This window comes from Erythrolamprus reginae, chromosome 1, assembly GCF_031021105.1.
Source record: "Erythrolamprus reginae isolate rEryReg1 chromosome 1, rEryReg1.hap1, whole genome shotgun sequence".
In the NCBI taxonomy this organism is placed as follows: Eukaryota; Metazoa; Chordata; class Lepidosauria; order Squamata; family Dipsadidae; genus Erythrolamprus; species Erythrolamprus reginae.
The window spans coordinates 321,232,051-321,256,273 of NC_091950.1; the positions used below are offsets into that span (position 1 = coordinate 321,232,051).

General features: G+C 41.0%; 1 protein-coding gene across 1 annotated transcript; it reads left to right on the forward strand.

Annotated features, from left to right (window-relative positions):
- The first annotated feature begins 19,603 nt into the window (after positions 1-19,603).
- On the forward strand, positions 19,604-21,192 carry LOC139175748 (GTPase IMAP family member 9-like). The gene is made up of 3 exons (XM_070767034.1): positions 19,604-19,888; positions 20,388-20,442; positions 20,567-21,192. The coding sequence occupies exons 1-3, from the start codon at positions 19,604-19,606 to the stop codon at positions 21,190-21,192; spliced, it is 966 nt and encodes a 321-aa protein (XP_070623135.1).
- Positions 21,193-24,223: the final 3,031 nt, after the last annotated feature.

Below are 24,223 nucleotides of genomic sequence, written 5' to 3' on the forward strand. Positions count from 1 at the left end.
TTTAATTATATATATATATATGTAGATTGTTCTGAGTTCGGGTTTTGCCCTGTGTAATATTTTGCATGTTTATGCGACGTTTCGGTGAAATCACATCCACCATCATCAGGCTGAAGTTTCCAAGCTTCGTGCTGTTGTAAAATGTATATATATATACATACATACATACATACATACATACATATATATATATGTGTGTATATATATATATACACACACACAGTGATCCCTCGAGTTTCGCGATCTCGATCTTCGCGAAACGCTATATCGCGATTTTTCCACCCGATGACGTCACTCTCTTCCTTCCTTTCTCATCTTTCTTTCTCTCTCTCTTTCTCTATCTTGCTTCTTCCTCTCTCACACTCTCTTCCTCCCTCTCTCATCTCTTTCTTTCCTTCTCTCTCTTTCTCTAGCTCTCCCCCTCTTGCTGGCGGGCAGCGGGCGGCGGGCGGGCGAGCGGGGGCATCAGCGAGGAGCCGGGGTTTCCCCTTTGCATGGGCGGCCGGGAAGACCCAGGGAAGGTTCCTTCGGCCGCCCAGCAGCTGATCTGCTCGGTAGCGCAGCAGCAGTGAGGAGCCGAATCGGGGTTTCCCCTTTGCGTGGGCGGCGGGGAACGCAAACTCCACCATCTACGCATGCGCGGCCATAGAAAAAAAGGGCGCGCATGCGCAGATGGTGTTTTTACTTCCGCAACCCTACATCGCGAAAAATCGATTATCGCGAGGGTCTTGGAACGGAACCCTCGCGATAATAGAGGGATCACTGTATGTATGTATATATATATATATATATATATGTACACATATGGCATATATATATATATATATATGTACACATATGGCATATATATATATATATATATATATGTACACATATGGCATATATATATATATATATATATATATATATATATATATATATGTATATATATATGTATGTATGTCAAGAATAGTCCTAAAAATGCGAGTTCCAGGTACATACGTGAATGATGAGGCAGCAGCCATCTCGATCACCGGAACATAGAAACTTTAATAAAACCACTTAGCTTTCGTTAGCGTGCTGCTAACTTCGTCAGAGTATTAAAATGCCGTGGGAGACAAACATCTTTATAAAGCATTACTCAGTCTGCTCATTGCCCGCGTCACGGGGCCACACCCTTCCCTCCCCCCTGCGGTAAGCCTAATTGTGGGTTTAATCCTGCTGGCTGAAGGGAGATCTACCGCTTTTGCTCGTGTTTGTTGCCTTTTTCCCTCCCCAAGGGAGGGGGTGGAATTGTGAGGCTTAATCCTGCTGGCTGTAGGGAGATCTACCGCTTTTACTCGTGTCTGTTGCCTTTTTCCCTCCCCAAGGGAGGGGGTGGAGTTGTGAGGCAATGCTTCGGAGGTGTTTGGTATTCCTTTCTTCCCCCCATTGTCGTTGTTACTTTCTATAGTGGTACATGTCTGCTCTTGCAATTTTTTTACCCATGTCCTCATCCTAGGTCTACACTTTTATATATATGCCATATGTACACATATGGCATATATATATATATATATATATATATATATATATATATATATATATATATATATATATGTAGATTGTTCTGAGTTCGGGTTTTGCCCTGTGTAATGTTTTGCATGTCTATGCGACGTTTCGGTGAAATCACATTCACCATCATCAGGCTGGAGTTCCAATCTTTGTGTTTTTGCAAAAACACAAAGATTGGAACTCCAGCCTGATGATGGTGAATGTGATTTCACCGAAACGTCGCATAGACATGCAAAACATTACACAGGGCAAAACCCGAACTCAGAACAATCTACATACATATACCCGTGAAAATTTACGAAAACAAATATATATATATATATATATATATATATATATATATATATATATGTACACATATGGCATATATATATATATATATATATATATATATATATATATATATATATATATATATATATATATCAAGAATAGTCCTAAAAAAGTTTCTATGTTCCGGTGATCGAGAAGGCTGCTGCCTCATCATTCACACACACACACACACACACACACACACACACACACACACACATATATATATATATATATATATATATATGCCATATGTGTACATACATATCATATAAAGGCTCACAAAAATATACATTATCTACTATATAAACTGTATGTGTATATACACACACAAATATGCATGCACAGCTCTTCTAAAATTATACACATTCAACCTCATTTACTGCAATAGAAAAATAAATAAAATTTTCTACCGCTTCTGCATACCTGACCAAAACTTTTCTACCAGTTTTGCGTACCTGACCATCACTGGTCCTTCGTCATTCAAACAATCCTTTCCCAAGACCTCATGGCTATAGAGATGTTGTTTCCACCAATTTACACAAGAAGGTCATTATTGAACTGTCAGATGTGGATATCACTCTTCTACAAAATATTGCCCATAACAGCTTGGATTGCTTCTAGAGTTCCCACCAGTCTTGAGCAGAGATCTCTCCAGAACTTTCTCACTGTCTTAGGTATGAATGATGCATTTTGTGGCCTCCTGTAGCATATTAGTCAAAGCCAAGTGCCAAGAAGTGATTTCCTTTCTTATTATTTTTTGCTTAAAAGCATTGTTTTTTCATGAGCTATGATTTGGGGGGGAAAGTCACACTGTGTAATATATTTTGCACATGAATCCCCATAGACATAATGGGTGTATGGATGTTTGTGTATGAGTGAGAGAAAGAAAGGGGGAGAGAGAAAGAGAAGGGGAGGGAGAGAAAGAAAGAGAAGTGGGGATGAGCGAGAGAGAGAGAGAGAGAAAGGGAAGGGAGAGTGGGAGGAGAGACTGCAGCTGCTGTTACTCTGCCTAGATACAGCACAACTGGCTGCACAGCCCTAAGTAGACACCATGCAGAGCAGAAGATGACAATTGACTCCAAGAGAAATCCTTCACATCTTGTTTAAGAAGAAAATGGCAAGTGTAAAAAAAAGTCAAATAATTTGAAGAGTTAATCTTATAATTTGTCAGTCGCTTTAGGGAGAAATTCATGCTTGACAGGGAAAAGCCCTTTGCTACCAAAAGTACACTGAGCACCTGCAGAGCAGGTGGCTGGTTTACATTGTCAAATGAACGTTAGAAAGAGGGAAAGAGACAGGAAAAGAATGAATCACAACTGGCCCAAAACAAGCCACATTCCCCACAGGGAACAGTTGCTCAAGAGGCTTGGAATGTGAAAGAGCCGTTTTCCTCACTTTGCTCAGCAATGGTTTGATGATTCAGAAAATGCCAGCACTGCTCCTTTTCAAGATAGTGAAGGCGGGCTAGAATTGGGATGCACAAATCCAGATGGCCACCAGATGGCAGCAAACGTTATCAGTGTTCTGTGTTGGTTTTTTTGCAGCCATGTCTGGTAGCTGTGGAGAATTGCAGAGATAACTTTGGAGGCACACTGAGGCAATATTAACAAGAGCATGTTTTATACCTGGGAACTAGAGAAGACACTGCTCTGAAAAGGAACTCAAAACTGGCTTTTCCTTAATTATTTTGTATAAGAGGAAAGGGAGGGAAAATATAGTCAGGCGTTAAAGCATTTGTTACTACAGCATATAAAAATAAAGAATGCATTTCTTCACTAGGCATACCTCAAAGTACTCAAAGCAAGGGTAAAATTCAGCAGGTTCTGACAGGTTCTGGAGAACTAGTAGTGGAAATTTTGAGTAGTTCGGAGAAAATAGCAAATACAGTGGTACCTCGTGATACGAACCCCTCGTGATACGAACCTGGGGTTCGGAAATTTTTTGCCTCTTCTTATGAACTTTTTTCGGCTTACGAGCCCACCGCAGATCGCAAAATGGCACTCCGCTGGGTGCCGCCGCCCGGATGTCACCTTTTAAAACAGCCGGGGGGCTTCTCGGCGTTCTCCCGAACCCAAACCCGAACTTTTCGGGTTCGGGTTCGGGAGGCCGCCAAGAAGCGCCGTCGCCCGGCTGTCACCTTCTGAAACAGCCGGGGGGGGGGGGGCTTCTCGGCATTCTCCCAAACGCTGAATCCGGAAGTTTGGGTTCGGCGTTCGGGAGAATGCCGAGAAGCCCCCCGGCTGTTTCAGAAGGTGACATCTGGGCGGGGGCGCCCAGCGGAGCGCCATTTTGTGATTTTTTTGCATGCATTAATCGCTTTTACATTGTTTCCTATGAGAAACAATGTTTCGTCTTACGAACTTTTCGCCTTACGAACCTACTTCCGGAACCAATTAAGTTCATAAGATGAGGTATTACTGTACTACTTCTGGCTGTCACCAGAGTAGGGTGGGAATTTGGAATGCTGTATTCAGTTCTGGAGACCTCACCTACAAAAAGATATTGACAAAATTGAACGGGTCCAAAGACGGGCTACAAGAATGGTGGAAGATCTTAAGCATAAAACGTATCAGGAAAGACTTAGTGAACTCAATCTGTATAGCCTGGAGGACAGAAGGAAAAGGGGGGACATGATCAAAACATTTAAATATGTCAAAGGGTTAAATAAGGTTCAGGAGGGAAGTGTTTTTAATAGGAAAGTGAACACAAGAACAAGGGGGCACAATCTGAAGTTAGTTGGGGGAAAGGTCAGAAGCAACATGAGAAAATATTATTTTGGACTTCCGGTTTGGAGGAGATCGCGGCGGGACGTTTCTGGCAGGGCTCTGCCAAGCGATCCCTTCTACCCCCTCCGAAGGTCGCATTTGCGATCGGATCGGGCTCGGATGGCCCGATCCATGAACAGGGGGCTCCCCTCTGCCCGAGGACCCATCGCCAGGACTCCGGAGGCAGCGGTTTGCCCCGCAGCTTCGGAGACGGGAGAACCGCTCCTCTTCGCATAAGAGAACCGGCCAGCGCTTTCTCCCCTCACCCAGCGGGAAGAAGAAAAAAAAATCTAAGAAGTGAAAGTATAAAATATTTTGATTGAAAAAGAATACAGTAGACAAAGGACCTAAGGTAAAAAATTTCCTTTTTGTTTCGTGTTTAAAAGCAGAAGATCGTGAAAGCCTTAAGTAAAAGTTTTTTTTCTTCAGGGCGAAAGTGAAAGTTTTTCCCTGTTTGAACTCATCCGCAAACAACAGCCGGACCTAATTTTTTCACTTTTACTTTTCCATTTTGAACTTGAACTTTGGAATCTATAAAATAATTTCTTGACTTTATGGTTTAATAAAACAACTTAAATTTGATATGACTATTTAGAAAATTCTAACTGCTAAAGGAAATTACCAGTGATGATTAGAATTTGTTTTTGATAGACTGTTGAAATCATAATGTTCTGGGCTTAAATCCTGAAAGCGGAGGAACACAGTCTTGCTGTCTTTTTTCCTTTCTTGTTGTTCTTTTTCACAACATGAAATAATTCAATAACTATGAAATAAATGGAATTTAGAAGAAATTGAAATCATTTTTTTTTTGATTACCTACTATTGGATTAACCTATTTGGATTACTTGCTGAGCCTTTTTGGATTATCTGCTGACTCCTTTTGGATTATTTGTTGAGAATTTTTTCTTTTAACATCTGCCCTGCTGCACGGAACTTAACCTGACTCCATCTTGGGATTTGTCTCTTTGTTCCTGCCTTGAACTTGGAAAATAAACTGACTTCATTTTGAATACAAGAAAGATTTTGATTTGTCTTTCCCTTTGAACTTGGAACTGAAATTAAATACAACTTCATCCTCTGAGACTTGGATTTTCATCTTTACTCTCTAGCAAAATTACAGGATCTATAAGAAGAATATAAGTATATAATATTGCTATTGTGTCTTTTGAATAACTATTTTTCTTTTCCTGACTTTCCTTTGACTTTCTTTTTTTCTCTATTCCTTGTGTATTGTTATTATTAAAAGAAGTTTAGCTTGAACCATATGCATTGTTAACAAGCCTTGGGTTCCTGCTCTATTCTAATTAGTTGAATTAAAACATTACCTCCTCTTTTTTTTCCTTCCCCTTTGAACAATTCCTTTCACTTTTTTAAAATAACTTTTACTTTTTTCCTCTTTCCCTTTCCTTCCCTCTTCTCAAATTTTTCCCTCCCATGTTTTTCTTTCTGTTTTCTATATATAGCTGATATTTTTTTTCTTTTTTTATTTCTTGCCTTCCCATCACATTACTTATTTTTAACTTTTACTTCTCTCTAATTCTCAAAAGTTAATACTGTGGCATTGAATATTTTAATTTTTAAAAAATAATAATACATTTTGAATTCTGTTATTAATTGAATTGGTACTGAATTGGTATAGTTATATTATAAGGGATTTTTTTTTTAACAAAATACATTGAACAGATTTGGAATTTATAGCAATTCCTTTCTTTTTTACTACACATAAATTGAAACTAATCTAAATTTGAAATAGTGGATTCTAATTTGACAATGTCCAGTACCTCAACCTTTGTTAAAATAGCAAAAAAACAAACTACACCAACTACTCTCTCTCCACAAGTGTCACCGCATTCTTCCCCCTCGCACCAGGTGTTAACCATGTCCACCAAAGATAAAGACAAAGACAAAATAATGCAGTCTAATTTTGCAACTTTACATGAGACTTTAAATACTCTGAAGGACTTTATGTTTAAATCACAAGAAGACGCCACTCAACAAAGAGAGGCCATAAAAGAGGATGCAACACAACAAAGAGAAGCTATAAAAGCCGACTTGGCAGAATTCAAAGTGGAGATGGCCCAATTGAAAGCTGACATGGGTGAGATGAAAGATCAGATAAAGCAGATTCAACAAACACTTCAAGAAAGTGATGAACGAGTCAAAAAAGTTGAAGAGCAATCTGACAAAAATGAGAAAAGAATGGACTACCTTGAAGGGAGAGCTGATGAAAGATACAGAAGATATGATGAATCAATCATCCAGCTGGAGATGCAACGAGCTTCGTACGGACTTCGATTTCAGAATATAAAAGAGGAAAAAGATGAAGATTTAAAAATGACGATGGCGGAAACTATTGGAGGTATACTCCAAGAGGATCCTACAGCTTTACTGAAAGAAATCGATGAAGTATACAGAATCTCGAATAGCTATATCCGTCGACACAACCTCCCAAGAGAGATACACATTAAGTTTACAAGAAAAGCGTTGCGAGATGAGATACTCCATTATTCAAGAAATTCCCAGCCTCAACATCAAGGAGTAGACATAAAGATACTAAAACAAGTTCCAAGAAGCGTCAGAGAAAGCAGAAGAGATTATCACTTTTTAACTAAAATTTTGATCAAAGAAAACATCACTTACCATTGGCTTATTCCACAAGGACTTTCTCTGACATGGCGTTCTACAAGATACAAACTGGAAAACGTAGAACAAGCTATGTACTTTTTTGAAAAGAGTGGCATCAGCCACTTTGATCACACAAGTAAGCAACAAGTGGTCCAACTACAACCAGCTCAACACCAACCAGGGGAAAAATTACCAACTCAGCAAGAAGAAGATCTGGGGGCTACTGCTCAAGTAATAGAGCAGGACCAAGGTGCTAGAAGAGTTCAACCTCAGCGAGAAACCAAAAAACCCACTAAATGACAACAAATAAAGACTTAAAAATTCTTTCCGTAAATGTTAATGGACTTAATGAACCAAGAAAAAGGAAACAAATCTTTTCTAAAATTAGAAACCAAAATGTTCAGATTGCAATATTACAAGAAGTTCATATTAAAAAAAATAACCAAAAATTACTGTTGAATCCCAAAATTGGAAAAATGTACGCTGCATTAGCAGACCAAAAAAAGAGAGGTGTAGTGATGTATGTTAAAAATTCTATAAATTCCAAACAAATATATAAGGATAAAGAGGGTAGGATATTGATTGTACAAGTTGATATTGAACCTAGACCTCTAGCGGTTGTTTCTATCTACGCCCCCAATGAAGACCAAATGACATTTTATAAAAATTTACATCAAATAATAATAGATCTAGCTATTGACAATGTATTGATAATAGGTGACTTCAATGCTATTGCGAATAGACAATTAGACCATTCAGGAGGGGGAGGTAATAAAAAAAGGGAAAAAGGTAAAAAAACAAGAAGGAATTTGCTACCTAGTACTTTCCAAAAAATGAAAGCGGAATTATTACTAAGTGACATCTGGAGGGAAAGACACCCTCACAAAAGACAATATACCTTCTACTCCAACCCTCATAAAATTTGGACGAGAATTGACATGTTATGGGCACCAAAAATGGTTGCAGAACAAATAAGAGAGGTCGAGATAGACGCTAATACATGGGCTGATCACAACCCAATAGTGGTCTCTATGACGATGAATAATAAACAGAACAACTGGCGGATGAATAGATATATATTAAATGATAAGAAATACAAGGATTGGATTGAAAAGGAACTAAAAATATTTTTTGAAATTAATAAAACCTCAGACACTACTCCACAGAATTTATGGGACACAGTTAAAGCGTATATAAGAGGCTTAACAATATCTTATACAGCAAAATATAACAAGGAAAAGAAATCAGAGTATCTACAATTAATAAATGAATTAAAACAATTAGAATCCTTATCGCAGCAACACATTAAGAACAGAGATTTAAAGACAGAAATAAATGTAATTAAACATAAAATTAGAGTCATAGAACAAAACCAATTAACTGAAAAGATCAAAAGAGCAAAGCAACAATATTTTGAACATGCAAATAAACCTGGCAGATGGCTAGCATATAAACTTAGAAAACAGAGCCAATCAAAATTAATCCAAAAATTAGAAGATAAAGACGGTATAATAAAATATGATACAGAAGGTAAGGCAGACATTGTGTATAATTTTTATAAAGAGCTATATGCCAAAGATCATGTTACCGAAGATGAAGTTTTTAACTACTTAAAAGCTTCAAAATTACCACAAATAACAGAAGACCAACAGGCCACCATGGATGGACCAATAACAATGGAAGAACTCCTAACAACAATTAAAAAACAGAAAAGCAACAAGGCCACAGGCCCAGATGCCATACCCGCAGAATGGTACAAGATAGAAAATGAAACAATAAGAAACCACATGTTAGAAACCTTTAATTTATGTAGACTTGAGGGTAAAATCCCCAAATCTTGGTCAGAATCACTGACAACTTTAATACATAAACAGGGCACAGATCCAGAAAAAATTAAAAACTATAGGCCTATATCATTATTAAATGTAGACTATAAGATATTTATTGCCATTTATGCAGAGAGACTCAAAAGAGTTATAAATGGAATAATACACCAAGATCAAAATGGGTTTCTACCAGGGAGACAAATTAAAAATAATCTTAGAACAGTAATAAATACACTAGAGTATTATGAACAGCATTCAGACAAGATGGCATCTTTAATGTTTCTAGATGCTCAAAAGGCCTTTGATAACGTTAATTGGATATTCATAAAAATGCAATTAAATAAAATGAGATTTGGCCCAAAATTTGTTAACCTAATAGATACTATATACTCAAAACAAACAACGAACATAATATTGAACAACAATCAATTACCAACACTTGATATAAATAAGGGAGTCCGTCAAGGTTGCCCTATATCACCATTGTTATTTATCATGACTCTTGAAACTTTATTAATTAAAATAAGAGCGGACCCTAAAATAAAAGGTTTAACTGTAGGAGACGAAACTTATAAAGTCCAGGCCTTTGCAGATGATCTAATGTTCATAATTGAAGAACCGACAACAACAGTTCCTACTTTACTGCAAACTATTGAACAATATGGAAAGGTAGCAGGTTTAAAGATAAATAAAAGTAAAACACATTTTTTGACCAAAAATATGAATAAAACACAAGAAACTAAATTAGAAAGTATCTCTGGAATAAAGACTGTAAAAAAAGTAAAATACTTAGGAATAAACTTAACAGCGAAAACAATAACATTAAAAAATGATAATTATATAAAATTATTAGCAGAAATTAAAAAAGATTTAGCAATGTGGAATAACCTGAAAATATCTTTCTTAGGAAGAATTGCAACAATTAAGATGAATATTTTACCCAAGGTTTTATTTCTTTTCCAGGTAATACCAATAAATCCAGGGGGAATCTTTTTAAAAACTTTAACAAACCTAGTTAAAAAATTCATATGGCAAGGGAAAAAAGCAAGGATAAAAATGAATTGCTTAGAAGATATTAAAGAAAGAGGAGGATTTAGCCTTCCAAACTGGAAACTATACTATCAGGCTGCTGCATTAACATGGCTTAGAGAGTGGATAATCCTAGACAACAAAAGAATACTTAACTTAGAAGGACACGATTTAATGCTTGGATGGCACGCATTTATATGGTATGATAAGGACAAAAACCATTCATATTTTAAAAGGCACACATTAAGGAAGTATCTACTAGAAGTCTGGAAAGACATAAAGAAAAACCATTTTTAAAATATTCCAGAATGGCTAGCTCCTCTAGAAGCAATAACGCATCCAAAATCTATAAAGGACAAGAAAATAACTCATAGATATAAAGAATTACTAAATGATCAGATGAAGCTTAAATCTAGAATTGAATTACAAGAAGAAGGGATAATAATAGACTGGTGGCACTATGCCCAGATCCGATCTAGATACCAGAAGGATAAAACTCTTTACATTTTTAATAAAAGTAAGAATCCTTTAAGTACTTTAATTACCACCAATTCAATAAAAATGATAGGGAAAATATATAAACTTCTCATCGCTCATAAAAATATAGAGTTGACTTTAAAAGATACTATGATAAGATGGTGTAGAAATATTGGCAAGGAAATAGACATAGATACATGGGAGAAAGTGTGGATCAATAACTGGAAAATGACTAAATCAGTTTCATTAAAAGAAAATCAAATTAAAATGTTCTATAGATGGCATTTCCCACCAAATAGGATAGCAAAAATGTTTCCCAAAACATCCCCAGCATGTTGGAAATGTAAGAAGGATATAGGAACCTATTACCATCAATGGTGGACATGTGGTAAAGCTAAAATATATTGGAAGATGATTCAGAAAATATTAAAAGAAATAATAAAGCAAGATATAGATAATACCCCGGAATTTTATTTACTAGGTGTTACAAATCAGACCTACAAGAAAGAAATTCTTTATTTAATTATACACATATTAACCGCGGCTAGAATAATATATGCGCAAAATTGGAAAGGGGAGGAAATCCCCAAGGAAGAAGAGGTTGTAGCCAAAATACTAGATTGCGCTGAAATGGACATGATGACAAGAAGATTAAACGATCAAGAAGATACTAAATTTTATGAAACATGGAACAATGTTTATAAATGGATAGATAAGAAAAAACAAGACATACATATTCATTTCTAGTTAATTTTCTGCATTTGTCTTTACCTAGGTGATAACAATATTAATACTAGTTTAAATATATTTTTTGATGATTATGACATAGTAGTGTATGCATAAGTATAAGTAACATATTAAGATTTTTGATGTATAATAGTTGAAATTAGCTTAAATGTTTGGTTTGATGGTTTGATATTATTTTACCATAGTAATTACGATTACATTAAAGGTATTTTTTGATGATTATGTTATACTAACCTTATCTAATATTTACATTGTATTCAAGATTTGTAAAACATTAACTCAAATTTACTAAATTTTTTAATAGTTAACATATATTTAATTATGTATTCTTTTTCTATATTTGAATGTATACTTTCAAAAGAAGCGGGGGAAATACACCCCCACTTTATGTTTATTGTTTGCATGTGTATTTGTTTGTTTTATGAAAATTAATAAAAAATTGAAAAAAAAATTAAAAAAAAAGAAGAAAATATTATTTTACTGAAAAAGTAGTAGATACTTGGAACAAACTTCCAGTAGACGTGGTTGGTAAATCCATAGTAACTGAATTTAAACATGCCTGGGATAAGCATATATCAATCCTAAGATAAAATACAGGAAATAGTATAAGGGCAGACTAGATGGACCATGAGGTCTTTTACTGCCGTCAATCTTCTATGTTTCTATTGAATGGGGATTTTGCAGTATCCTTCTCCTGCTTTGCCCACCAAGCCACACCCATAGAACCAGTAGGAAAAAAATTGAACTTCACTCCTAGCTCAAAGTGTTGATAATTTCAGGTGGACATACTGTGTGGTTAAGGCTAAAAACTCAGGGATTATGAGTTCTAGTTCTTCCCTTAGGCAAAAAGCTACCTGGGTAATCTTGGGCCAGCCACTTTTTCACAACCTTATGAAGGAGACAATGGCAAACAACTTTTGAAAAACTTTGCCAAGAAAACTGCAGGAAGAAAACTCCAAGAATCAAACACAATGGGATGGAAAGAAAATCTAAACTTGTGATGTAGGCAGAATCTCCACAGGTGACTTTTACACCATCTTCTACTATTACCCAGCACATTTTTAGCCACCCAGACCCATCCTCAAATACAGCTCACCCGTTTGGAACCCATATCGCATCTCAGACATCAACACCCTTGAAAATGTCCAAAGATGCTTCACCAGAAGAGCCCTTCACTCCTCCACTCGAAATAGAATACCCTACGAGACTAGACTTTCAATCCTGGGCCTAGAAAGCCTAGAACTAAGACGCCTTAAACAAGATCTAAGTATTGCCCACAAGATCATATGCTGCAACGTCCTGCCTGTCGGCGACTACTTCAGCTTCAACCACAACAGCACAAGAGCACACAACAGATTTAAACTTAATATTAACCACTCCAAACTTGACTGTAAAAAATATGACTTCAGTAACCGAGTTGTCGAAGCGTGGAACTCATTACCTGACTCCATAATGTCATCCCCAAACCCCCAACACTTTACCCTTAGATTATCGATGGTTGACCTATCCAGATTCCTAAGAGGTCAGTAAGGGGCTGAAATGAATGAGACTCAGACAAGGAGTACAAGATGGTTCCGTTTATTCAGCTCTCTCGAAGTGACTTCAGCAAGGAACGCATCTGAGCTGTCAGTGTCAGAACAGCCCTTTTTATACGTTTAAGGCTCGCGCCTAAAAGAAACGGCCGCGCGTCTTAGCCAATCAGACGCGGCCAAGGTTTATTCATAGTTTAAACAGTATTTACAAGGCAGTTTTCCTCAAGGTCAATTAGTAAAACATCCTCTGTGGGGGTTGGATCTGAGACTAACTCGGGCATGGGGCATCTACTTAAACCGTCAGCATGGTTTATTGATTTTCCCCCCTTATGTGTTAGATGGTATTGGTATCCTGACAGGAATAGAGCCCATCTTATTAATCTAGGGGACATGAAGGGAGGAGTTGGTTTATTTGCAGCTAGAAGACCAAGCAGGGGTTTGTGATCTGTTATTAGTTCAAAACTCCTCCCACAGAGATAGTAATGGAATTTCTTAACACTAGAGACTAGGGCCAATGCCTCTTTGTCTAATTGGCTGTAATTTCTCTCCGCCATGGACAATGTTTTAGAAAAGAAGGCGATGGGGGCCTCTGTATTGTTTGGCATTATGTGAGCTAATACCCCGCCAACCCCATACGCCGAAGCATCGCACGTGAGCCTTATTGGCAAAGTTGAGCTATATTGAACCACTACGCTTTTAGAGGTCAATAACTGTTTTATTTTATGAAAAGCTTCGCGCTCCATTGTGCCCCAGGTCCAGGGAACTCCCTTCTGCAGCAGTCGGTGTAGCGGTTCTGCTGCCGTTGCCTTCTGTTTCAGGAAGACAGAATAAAAATTAAGGAGGCCCAGAAATGCTTGGAGTTCTGTCTTATTATTTGGCTCGGGTGCTTTGGTTATGGCCTCTAATTTATCTGCTGTGGGGTGTATTCCCTCACTGTCTATTCTATAGCCCAGAAATTCTATGCTACTGGCTCCCCACACACATTTGTCTGGTTTTACTTTTAACCCCTTAGCTTGCAGTCTAGCCAATACTTCTCTGATGCGCATGTTTAATTCTGCTTGGTTTTTTCCTGATATAAATATATCGTCAAAATATGGGGAGGTTCCTTTTATACCTGCCAATAATCGTTCCATGAAACTTTGGAAAATACCTGGGGCGGTACTGACCCCGAATTGCAGGCGGGTGCACCTGAAAGCACCCCTATGGGTCACTATGGTCTGGGCCAGGGATGTGGCCTCATCGACCGGAAGCTGTTGGTATGCCTGTGCCAGGTCGATTTTCGAAAATACTCTCCCTTCCCCCAAAGAATGTAGCAATTGTTGGACTACTGGGATCGGGTATGGATGGTGTTGAAGGGCCTTATTGATAGTGGCTTTGTAGTCTGCACAGACCCTTAAGGAGCCATCAGGTTTAACTGGGGTGACTATGGGGGTTTCCCATGGCGCTTGTTCTACAGGGACTAAGATGCCCTGGGCAATCAATTTGTCCAATTGGATGTCTAGTTTAGGCAATAGTGGTAGGGGTACCCTGCGAGGCTTAAGTCTGACTGGGGGTACCTTGGGATCTAGAGAGAAGGAGATAGGGGCCCCATTATAGGTGCCCAAAGTAGGGCTGAAAACCTCAGGAAATTCTTGGATAAAGTTAGGAATATCAGGTTCAGCATTTACATGACAAAGACCCAGTATTTCAATACCCAAAGGAGACATCCATGTTAACCCCAGGAGGGAGTGTTTGGCTCCCTCAACCACAATCAGAGGAAGAAAATATTCACAATTTTTAAATTTTACAGGCACATCTACTTTCCCCAAAACAGGTATGATATTACCTTGAAAATCCCTTATTATTAAAGTTGAGTTAACAAAGTCAGTTTTAAGAAAATTTGGCATATACATTTTGAATTTGTCCCAAGGCATAATAGAATGCTTAGAGCCTGTGTCTAATTCTAGGTTACATGGTTTGTTATTTAAAAGTAGCGAGATGATAATCTTGTTCCCTCCTTTAGCAGTTGCGCAATTTACGTAAGTTTGTGCTTTACCTCGTGCGTAGTCACGGTTAGCGGTAGAGTCGTTTCTGCGATTGAAGCCTCTGGGAAATTTGTTGTCTCGCGGTTGTTGTGCCTGGTTGTTGAAACGTTGTTGGCGGGGTGTAGAGAAGGACTCCTCTGGAAGGGGCGCTCTGCAAGCCTCGGCGATGTGCCCGCGTCGATTGCAGCGGCGGCAAATGCCCTGAATGGGCAACGCTGTCGTGGGTGATTTCCTCGGCAACCGGGGCATGGGTTGGAGGGGCGTTGGTATCTGGGTTGTCTGGCTTGCTCGGATGGCAGCAGGAGACAGGTGTCGTCGTCCGTGGCAGCTGGGCTGAGGTCATCTGTGGTTTCGGCGCGGGAAACAGCAACGGAGATTTTGGAGACGGTCTCCTTCTTTTCGTGTTCCTTGAGTTCTTTGGCGGCCGCGTCAGCTACTTCGGCTGTTTGAGCCAGCTTGATGACTGACTGCAGCGTTGGGTCGTCCTCTGTCAGGATTTTGTTTCGGACCGTCGCATTCTTCATCCCAAAGATCAGAGCGTCTGTGAGGCGAGCTTCTGGGCTGTCAAATTTGCACTTTGACAGCACCGTGCGAAGTCTCGTGGCGAATTGATTGATTGTCTCAGACTCACGCTGGGTCATCCTGGAAAATTGATGTCTGTAGACTACGGCAGGCTTCGTTGGTTTGAAGTGGTTTGCAAGTCTTGCTTGGAGGTCGTCCCACGGAACGGATTTAGCTGGAAGCGGGTCGGTGAGCGTTTGGACGAGGTCAAAAATCTCAGTCCCGCAATAGTTCAAGAAGATCGCCCGCTTCCTGTCGTCTTCAGCTTCTCCCATTCCTGCCGCTTCTAGGAAGATTTCAAATTTCGCCATGTAGGCGTCCCAAGACGACTTCTCGGGGTCGAAGTAGTCGGGAGCCCGGCCGATCTGGAGGTGATTCATGCTTGCCTCGTGGATTCTTCCCATCCTCGTCACCAGTGAAATGAATGAGACTCAGACAAGGAGTACAAGATGGTTCCGTTTATTCAGCTCTCTCGAAGTGACTTCAGCAAGGAACGCATCTGAGCTGTCAGTGTCAGAACAGCCCTTTTTATACGTTTAAGGCTCGCGCCTAAAAGAAACGGCCGCGCGTCTTAGCCAATCAGACGCGGCCAAGGTTTATTCATAGTTTAAACAGTATTTACAAGGTCTTTTCTTTTACAGAATTTTACATTGGTTATATACAGACTTAACAGGGGCGAGTACAAGTGCACTAGAGTGCCTTCCGTCCCCTGTCCTATTTCTCTCCTATATCTCCTATACCTTTCTTCTATTCCTATATCTCTTCTTCTATTCTTTCATTGATACGTCTATTCCTATAACTTCTCTTCTATTCTTTCTTAGATATATTTTACTATGAGTATCTCCTCTATAACCTTCATCATGTATTTTATTATGTGTGTACCCACTAAAACCCTCATTGTGTATTGGACAAAATCAATCAATCAATGAATAAAAATAAAATTGAGAAATATAGCTTGTGCCCATGACTGTTATTACAGCACAATAAATTTGGATGACTCTAGAACAGTGGCATCAAACTCAAGGCCTGTGGGCGGGATCTGGCCCACGGGGTGCTTAAATATGTTCCACGGGGCCAGCCTGGAAATAGCAAAGGACCAGCCCACGGTGTCTCTGGCAGCAAAAACAGTCATTTTGAAGCACTCTGTGGGCCTTTTCTCCATTTCTCCATTTTCAGCCTGGATAGCTTCCTGAAGCACCCTGCAAGCCAAAACAGGGTGCAGGCCAGTGATGGGCTCCTACGGGTATAGTCAGGTATGCATAACTGGTAGAAGAATTTTAGTCAGGTACACAGAACCAGTAGGAAAACATTTGATTTTTTTTCTTTCCCCCCCCCTTGTGGGCTCTTGGGTATGTTTTTCCTATAGCAGTAAATGAGGCTGAATGTGTATAATTTTAGAAGAGCTGTGCATGTATATGTGTGTGTGTACATACACATACAGTTTATATAGTAGATGATGTATATTTTTGTGTACTTGTGTGTAATATGTATGTACACATATAGCACAAATATATAGAATTAAATAGTATATTTTGGATGATCAGTAATAGTAAATAGATCATGGGAAATTGTATCTCTTTGAGGCGAGGAGAGGCCAGGCACCCTAACCCAAACCCTTGACGTGAGAGACGTCAAGTTGGCCACCTTTAAGCCATTCACATGACCTTTAAGTAAGGTGACCAGATTTTAACTTTGGTAAACTGGGACACCATTGATGGGGGGCACGGCGGACATGTGTGCGTGTGAACGATTGAAAAATCTCTACAGATCTGGGAGCCCCCCCCCCACGCTTCAGGGACCAAGGGAGGTAGTGGGCCCATTTGGGGGCACCAGCCAAAGATGGTGGGAGGGAAGAGGGCCAGGGGGAGACATGATAGCAATATATAGGTGTTTGAGGGGTTGCCACAAAGAGGAGGGGTCACACTGTTTTCCAGGAATGCCCCATCACTCAACACATTCAAAAAGAGATTGGACTGCCATCTGACTGGAGTGGTGTTGGGTCTCCTGCTTGAGCAGGAGGTTGGACTAGATGACCTGCAAGGTCCCTTTCAACTCTAATAATAAAATTAATAAATAAAAAATAAAATAAAATATAAAATAAAATATAAAATATAAAATATAAAATATAAAATATAAAATATAAAATATAAAATATAAAATATAAAATATAAAATATAAAATATAAAATATAAAATATAAAATATAAAATATAAAATATAAAATATAAAATATAAAATATAAAATATAAAATACAAAATAATATAAAATATAAAAAATATATAAAATATAAAATAAATATAAAATAAATATAAAATATAAAATATAAAATATAAAATATAAAATATAAAATATAAAATATAAAATATAAAATATAAAATATAAAATATAAAATATAAAATATAAAATATAAAATATAAAATATAAAATAAATAAAATAAAATAAAAAATAATAAAATAAAATAAAATAAAATAAAATAAAATAAATAAAATAAAATAAAATAAAATAAAATAAAATAAAATAAAATAAAATAAAATAAAATAAAATAAAATAAAATAAAATAAAATAAAATAAAATAAAATAAAATAAAATAAAATAAAATAAAATAATAATCTCCAGGCTGAGCCTTCGAGCCAGGACTGGATTGGCAGAGTAGTGGCCCAGCCTTTGGAGGAAGTGGGCTGCAGGTGCTCCCTCTTGCCATGCTCAGAGGTGAGGGCTTCCTGCTTTGAGAAACACCCTCTGTTTCGCCCTCCTCTCCCCCAGCTTCCCAGACACCAAGGTGTCGTGGTTTGTGATTGATTAAAGTCTGTTAGGACCTTAACCCCGCGGTTAAGGCACACATAGTTAACTCTTTCATTACTAAATGTCTCTGAGAGTCTGTCAATATTCAGCATGACACAAGGAAGACCTTAAATGATGGAGAGAGAAAGTTGCCCGTATTCCAGGGTCTCTTTTTAGGATAGGAAAACCGAAAGTCCTGATGCGATGCAATCTTGTGCTGATTGTTTTAAGTGATATTATAATTTGTGGACTCTGTTCCTATCATAAACTCCACCAGGACAAGGAGATCTTGCAGAGAAGCAGCAAAGGACAGAAGTAGATCCACCTGTCAACGGGGATTCCTGATTCTCTCCAAACAGGTGAGCCTGGGGGAAAGGGGGGACCCCCAAACTGGCATTTCATGGGGCAGCAGAGGGAAGTGGGGCGAGAGCAGGGCTCCTCCTGGGCATTGGTGGAGCTGCTGCTTTTGCACGAGAACAAGCGATTTTTCACCTGTGGCAGATGCTAATGGGTGGGTGGGACAGCCAGGACCCCCAATATTAGGAAAGCCAACCAGAGGGGGAAGTTTTAACCGAGACCCTCAGGATCCCTTGTTAGGAAAGGCGACAGGAGGAAGGAGGGGGAGGGAAAAGCAGGCAACGTATCAATAGACGTGACTGTATTGTGAAGGGGAGGGAGGGGAATTCCAGGTAATTTGAGGAGGGGGGAATTGGTCCTTTTCTGAAGTTTGCCAAACAAGAAAAGAGCTGCAATTGAGTGCAAGAAGGGGTCACCTTCGTCCTAACCCCTCCCCTTCAATCACAGCTCTCTCCCCTCTCTGGAGTTTTCATATTGAGATGTCAAATCAGCATTTAGCATTTAGAGAGAACACCTTCATTTGTCTTTTTCCCTGAATGCTTCTGGCTGGAGGGCAGAGGGCATCTGTTGTGACCCAGGGTGGTCAAAGCAAGGTCAAGATTAGAAAGACCTTTTTTTCCTTCCTCCCTTTCCCTATCATTCCTTTCTTTTCTCCCTTCTCTATCTCTCTCCTTCCTTCCTTATTCCCTTCCCTATACCCTTCATTCCTTCCTCCCTTCTCTATTCCCTTCCTTCCTTCCTCCCTTCCCTAACTCTCTCCTTCCTTCCTTCCTTCCTTCCTTCCTTCCTTCCTATCTTTCCTAACTCTCTCCTTCCTTCCTTCCTTCCTTCCTTTCTTCCTTCCTTCTTTTCCTCTTTCCCTATCTCTTTCCTCCCTCCCTCCTTCCCCTTTCTCTATCCCTCCTTTCTCCCTTCCCTATATCTATCCTTCCTTCCTTCCTTCCTATCTCTCTCTCTCCTTCCTTCCTTCCTTCCTTCCTTCCTTCCTGACTAGAGAGACCTTTACGTTTTCCGATAAACGGTCCAGCCAATGGCCCTCCAGGCTATCTTGAAGGCAGCCATCCTCAGTCCCCCAAACAATAGTAGGAAGAATGCCCGCAGAGTAGGAGCCCACTCACAGGGCAAAGTCCAGGGTTCCAAGCCCAGTCCACAAGGCAGAGTCCAGAAGCAAGAGAAAGGTAATCATCGGGGCAATAAAAGATCCGAGGCAAGAAGGGACCAGAGAAGCAAAGGCCAAAAGCAATCTACAAGAGAAGGGCAAGATCCAAGGCCAAGGATGGAGAAGAATCTTCCTAGTGAGGCAAGCCGAGGGAGTGTAAGCAATTGTTCCTGGCAAAGACTAACTCACCAGGGCTCCACCTTAAGTCACTCCCCCCTGGATGCTCCTTGTGAGGAGTGGTGGGGAGACCTCCTCTCGAGTAGCCTTAAAGCCCTTCTCTGACCTTGCCCTTGGATCCGGTGTGGGAGGCAGCTGTTCCTCATTGGAGGGGATCTGCTGCCTATCAGCACTACTACCCATCAGCAGCCAATCATTGAAGGCAGGAAGGTCTCCATCCGGTCATCATCTCCTACAAGGTCCTGGGACAGCATTGTCCTCAGCCTCTGGCCTCTCATCTGGAGCTGGAATTGAGTATGTCTATTGGGACATCAATCCAACCCCCATTCCTAAATACCCAAAAGTGCATGATCCCAAGAATTGAAGAGCTGCATAAAAAGGGGGATGGCATAGAGGGCAGGATCAGAATGGTCTGTCTGTAGGGCAGTGAGGAGTGGGTGACTCTCCTTTGGCTGACTCTGTTTTTCTTTTCACGCAGAAATCCCGGGTTTTGTTCTGTGCGACTTCTCTGGAAATGGCTGAAAGCAATGAAGGTAAAGTCTTGGTCTTGGGGTGGTGGGTGGTGGTGGAGGGAGTGGAAGTTACTGTCCTGGGTGGAGGGACAGGCTATGATGTTGACCAGTCATCTTTTTCTCTCCTCTCCCATTTGGGTTGCAGGATTGGAACGGAGGATCGTCCTGGTGGGCGGGGCCAACAGTGGGAAAAGTGCGACGGGAAACGCAATTCTGGGAAGCGAATTCTTCGAGTCTGGGGTCTCAAGGAAGTCAATAACAAAATCATGCAAAAAGAAGGAGGCACAGCTGAAAGGCAGGAAGGTTGTGGTTGTTGACACGCCTGGCATTTCCAGTCTGTATCATCGAGAAGAGGATATTGCTGCAGAAGTGAGCAAATGTGTGAAGTTTTGCTCCCCGGGTCCCCATGTCATTCTGCACGTCATGCGTATTTTACGTTTCATCCCCGAGGAGGTGGACGTGGCTCCGCAGATCAAAGACGCTTTGGGCCTGAAAGCCAGGGATTACACGATCCTCTTGTTCACCCACAAAGATGACCTGGAAGGTGAATCTCTAGAAAAAATAATATCTTGCAGAGGTAAAAAATGGAAGGATTATATTGCTGACTGCGGGAACCGGTGCCTGGCTTTCAACAGCACGGCCGAAGGGGAAGAAGGGGAGGCTCAGGTGGCCGAACTGATGACCATGATTGATGATCTGGTGGAAAGGAACAGAGACGCTCCTTGTTACACAGAAGACATGATGAAAAACAGCAAAATACACAACTTCTGATTGTTTCCCTTTCCAGCAGGGACTGGAAAGTCTCTCTCATTGAGCCTCGGCTCCCAAGGTGGCAGCTCTGTCAAAGGCCACTCTCAAGCTTTAAGGCATTTTTGCGGTTGCAACTATTTTCACTTCTCAGCTTCCAAGGAATTATGGGTGGGAAGGTGGGAGAGGGATAGAATTTAGGTTTCAGACATCAAGATGCCAGCCGTGAGAACCAAGGACACTTCAGCAGTTTTTTACCAAACGTTCTCAGAACAACACCAGGACATTGTACAATATGACCTATTGTCCATTGTACAATATGACCTGGTCCAATAGGGCGAGGAAAACCTGAATTTCAACTATGTGACTCTGGGTGCAAATTAGCTGGATCTGGTTTTGCCTTCATCTTTGCCAATACAATGTCCTTAATAAAGTTTTGCCTTAAGAGATTGGATTGTCTTGACCGTGTTTGCTTTAGTTGGGTTCGCCAGTCGGAACGTTGAGCCCTTCTGTTCTATGTTCTAATCCAGCCATCACCATGTGGCTGTGAAGGATCCAAGTCACAGATTCCTGACCAAGTCTCCTTGAGCCAATTCCTTCTTTTAGAGAACCTGGTTTTTCCTCTCTGATGAATAGACTTCAAATACATAAGGAAAGCCAGCCTCTCCCCACCTCCAAATCAACCGTCCCCACAGCCTAATTCTCTACTATCCTGGACCCACGTCCCTTGGGAAGCACAGAGTCTTTGGGCTTCCCTCTCTGTCAATCTTTTGAGGTACATCAGGCTGGGAAGCCACCAACCCAAGAAATATTAGAACTCAACTTCATTGCTATGGATTATACTAGCGGAAATCTAGATAGCGTTTCCTTTTGGTTCTTTCTGACACCAAAGAACATCAAGGCAGGACAACAGTGAGGTTCCTTCTCACCCCTTGTGTTTTCCTTGGGTGAATTTGTGTTTTCATAACAGCTGCCATATATTTTCTGCAAGGCTGTTACTGTACTGCTCTACACCTCCTTCTGTTGGTCAATACGGACTCATTAGAGTTCCATAGGCCAATGCGGACTCTCTTTCTCTGTCTCTCTCTTTATCTTTCTCTCTCTTTTTCTCTCAGGCTTCTCTCTCTCTCTTTCTCTCTCTCTCTCCCTCAGGCCTCTCTCTCTTTCTCTCTATCTCTCTTTCTCTATCTCTCACTCAGCCCCCCCCTCTCTCTATCTATCTCTCCCTCAGGCTGAGGGGACGAAGAGTAAAAAGTGGCGAGAGCAGAAACTGAGCTTCCTTCTTCGTGGCTTCCAAGTTTTTCCTGGCACCAGCAAGTAGAATCTGCAGGGAAAACACTTGGAAGCCCTGAAAAAGGAAGCTTAAGTTCTGCGCTGCCCAAAATTGGCTGATGCGGAGGTCCAGCAACCTCCAGCCAGTGGCTTCTTTGAAAAAATTGGGACGTTTTAATAATGCTCTGAGACGCGGGACAAATGGTTAAAAAGTGGGATTGTCCCGCCAAAACCAGGATGTCTGGTCACCTTATATTTATCTATCTATCTGTCTATCTATCTATCTATCTATCTATCTATCTATCTATCTATCTATCTATCTATCTGTCATCTTTCCCTTAGACCAGTGTTTCCCAACCTTTTTTGAGCCGCGGCACATTATTCATGTTTTCAAAATTCTGGGGAACACTGAAGGGGGGGGCGGCGGGGGGGCTAAAGAAAAGTTTGGACAAAAAAAAATCTCTTCCTCCATTTCACTCTATTTCTCCCTCCCTCTTTCTATTCCTTCCTTCCCTTCTTTCTCTCCATCCCTCTTTCTTTCTTTCTTCCTCTCTTTTTTGCTCTTTCTCTCTCCCTCCTTCCCTCCCTCTATGTCTTTCCCTCTCCCTCCTTCCCCCCTTTCTTTCTCTCTCTCTCTTGCTTTCTTTCCCTCTCTTTCTCTTGCTTTCTTTCTCTCATTCTCTCTCCCCTCCTTTTTCTCTCTCTCTCTTTCTCTCTCGTTCACCACGCCAGCAACAGAGAGAAAAAGAAAGAGCGAGAGAGAGCCGGAGAGAGAGTGGAGTGTGCAGCAGCCATCAGCCTCCTCGCCCTCCCAGACGTCCCCAGCGCCCGGCCTCACGCCGCCTCCCGTTAGCCCGGCCGAAAGCCACACAGTCCCGGACTCCCGGATCGCTTGCTTCTCCGGCCAGCGCGGCGCTTTCCTGGGCAGATGGTTTTGCTGACTGGAGAAGCGAGCGATCCGGGAGTCCGGGACTGTGTGGCTTTGCGCCATGAAGAGAAAACGGCCGACTTTTCCCTGCTGCCGTTTTCTCTTCATGGCGCAAAGCCACACAGTCCCGGACTCCCAGATCGCTCGCTTCTCCGGCCAGCGCGGCGCTTTCCTGGGCAGATGGCTTTGCTGACCGGAGAAGCGAGCGATCCGGGAGTCTGGGACTGTGTGGCTTTGCGCCATGAAGAGAAAACGGCAGCAGGGAAAAGTCGGCTGTTTTCTCTTCATGGCGCAAAGCCACACAGTCCCGGACTCCCGGATTGCTCGCCCCAAGGCAGGAGGCGGCGGCGGAGGAGAGTGGGCGGATCGGGCGGGCAATGGGGCAGGGCGGAGAAGCCAGGGGCGCGTTTGGCCGGAGGCACCGTGGGGAGGCAGGGGCAGGGAGGTGCGGCAGTAGGTGCCTCCGGCCAAACGCGCCCCTGGCTTCTCCGCCCTGCCCCATTGCCCACCCGATCCGCCCACTCTCCTCCGCCGCCTCTCGCCGTGGCACACCTGACGATGTCTCGCGGCGCACTAGTGTGCCGCGGCACACCGGTTGGGAAACGCTGCCTTAGACCACTCTAATTTTTCATCATGCCTCTCTCTCTATCTTTCCTTCAGGCCTTTCTCTCTCTCTTTCTCTCTAGGCCTCAGGCCTGTTTCTTCTCTCAGGCTTCACTTCCTCTCCCTCTCTCTCTGGCCTATCTATATCTACCTACCTACCTATTTATTTTAAGGTGACCATATTTTAATATTTAATATTGACCACTGGAAGAGGGGGGGCATGATTAAAAATTTGGTGTACATGGAGCAAAA

Excerpts from the sequence above, each read along its gene's own strand:
- LOC139175748 (XM_070767034.1), top strand. The coding sequence starts at position 19,604 with ATGGCCCTCCAGGCTATCTTGAAGGCAGCCATCCTCAGTCCCCCAAAC. Across the intron at positions 19,889-20,387 it reads GTGAGGCAAGCCGAGGGAGT|AAATCCCGGGTTTTGTTCTG; the intron begins GTAAGCAATTGT and ends CTTTTCACGCAG. Across the intron at positions 20,443-20,566 it reads AATGGCTGAAAGCAATGAAG|GATTGGAACGGAGGATCGTC; the intron begins GTAAAGTCTTGG and ends TTTGGGTTGCAG.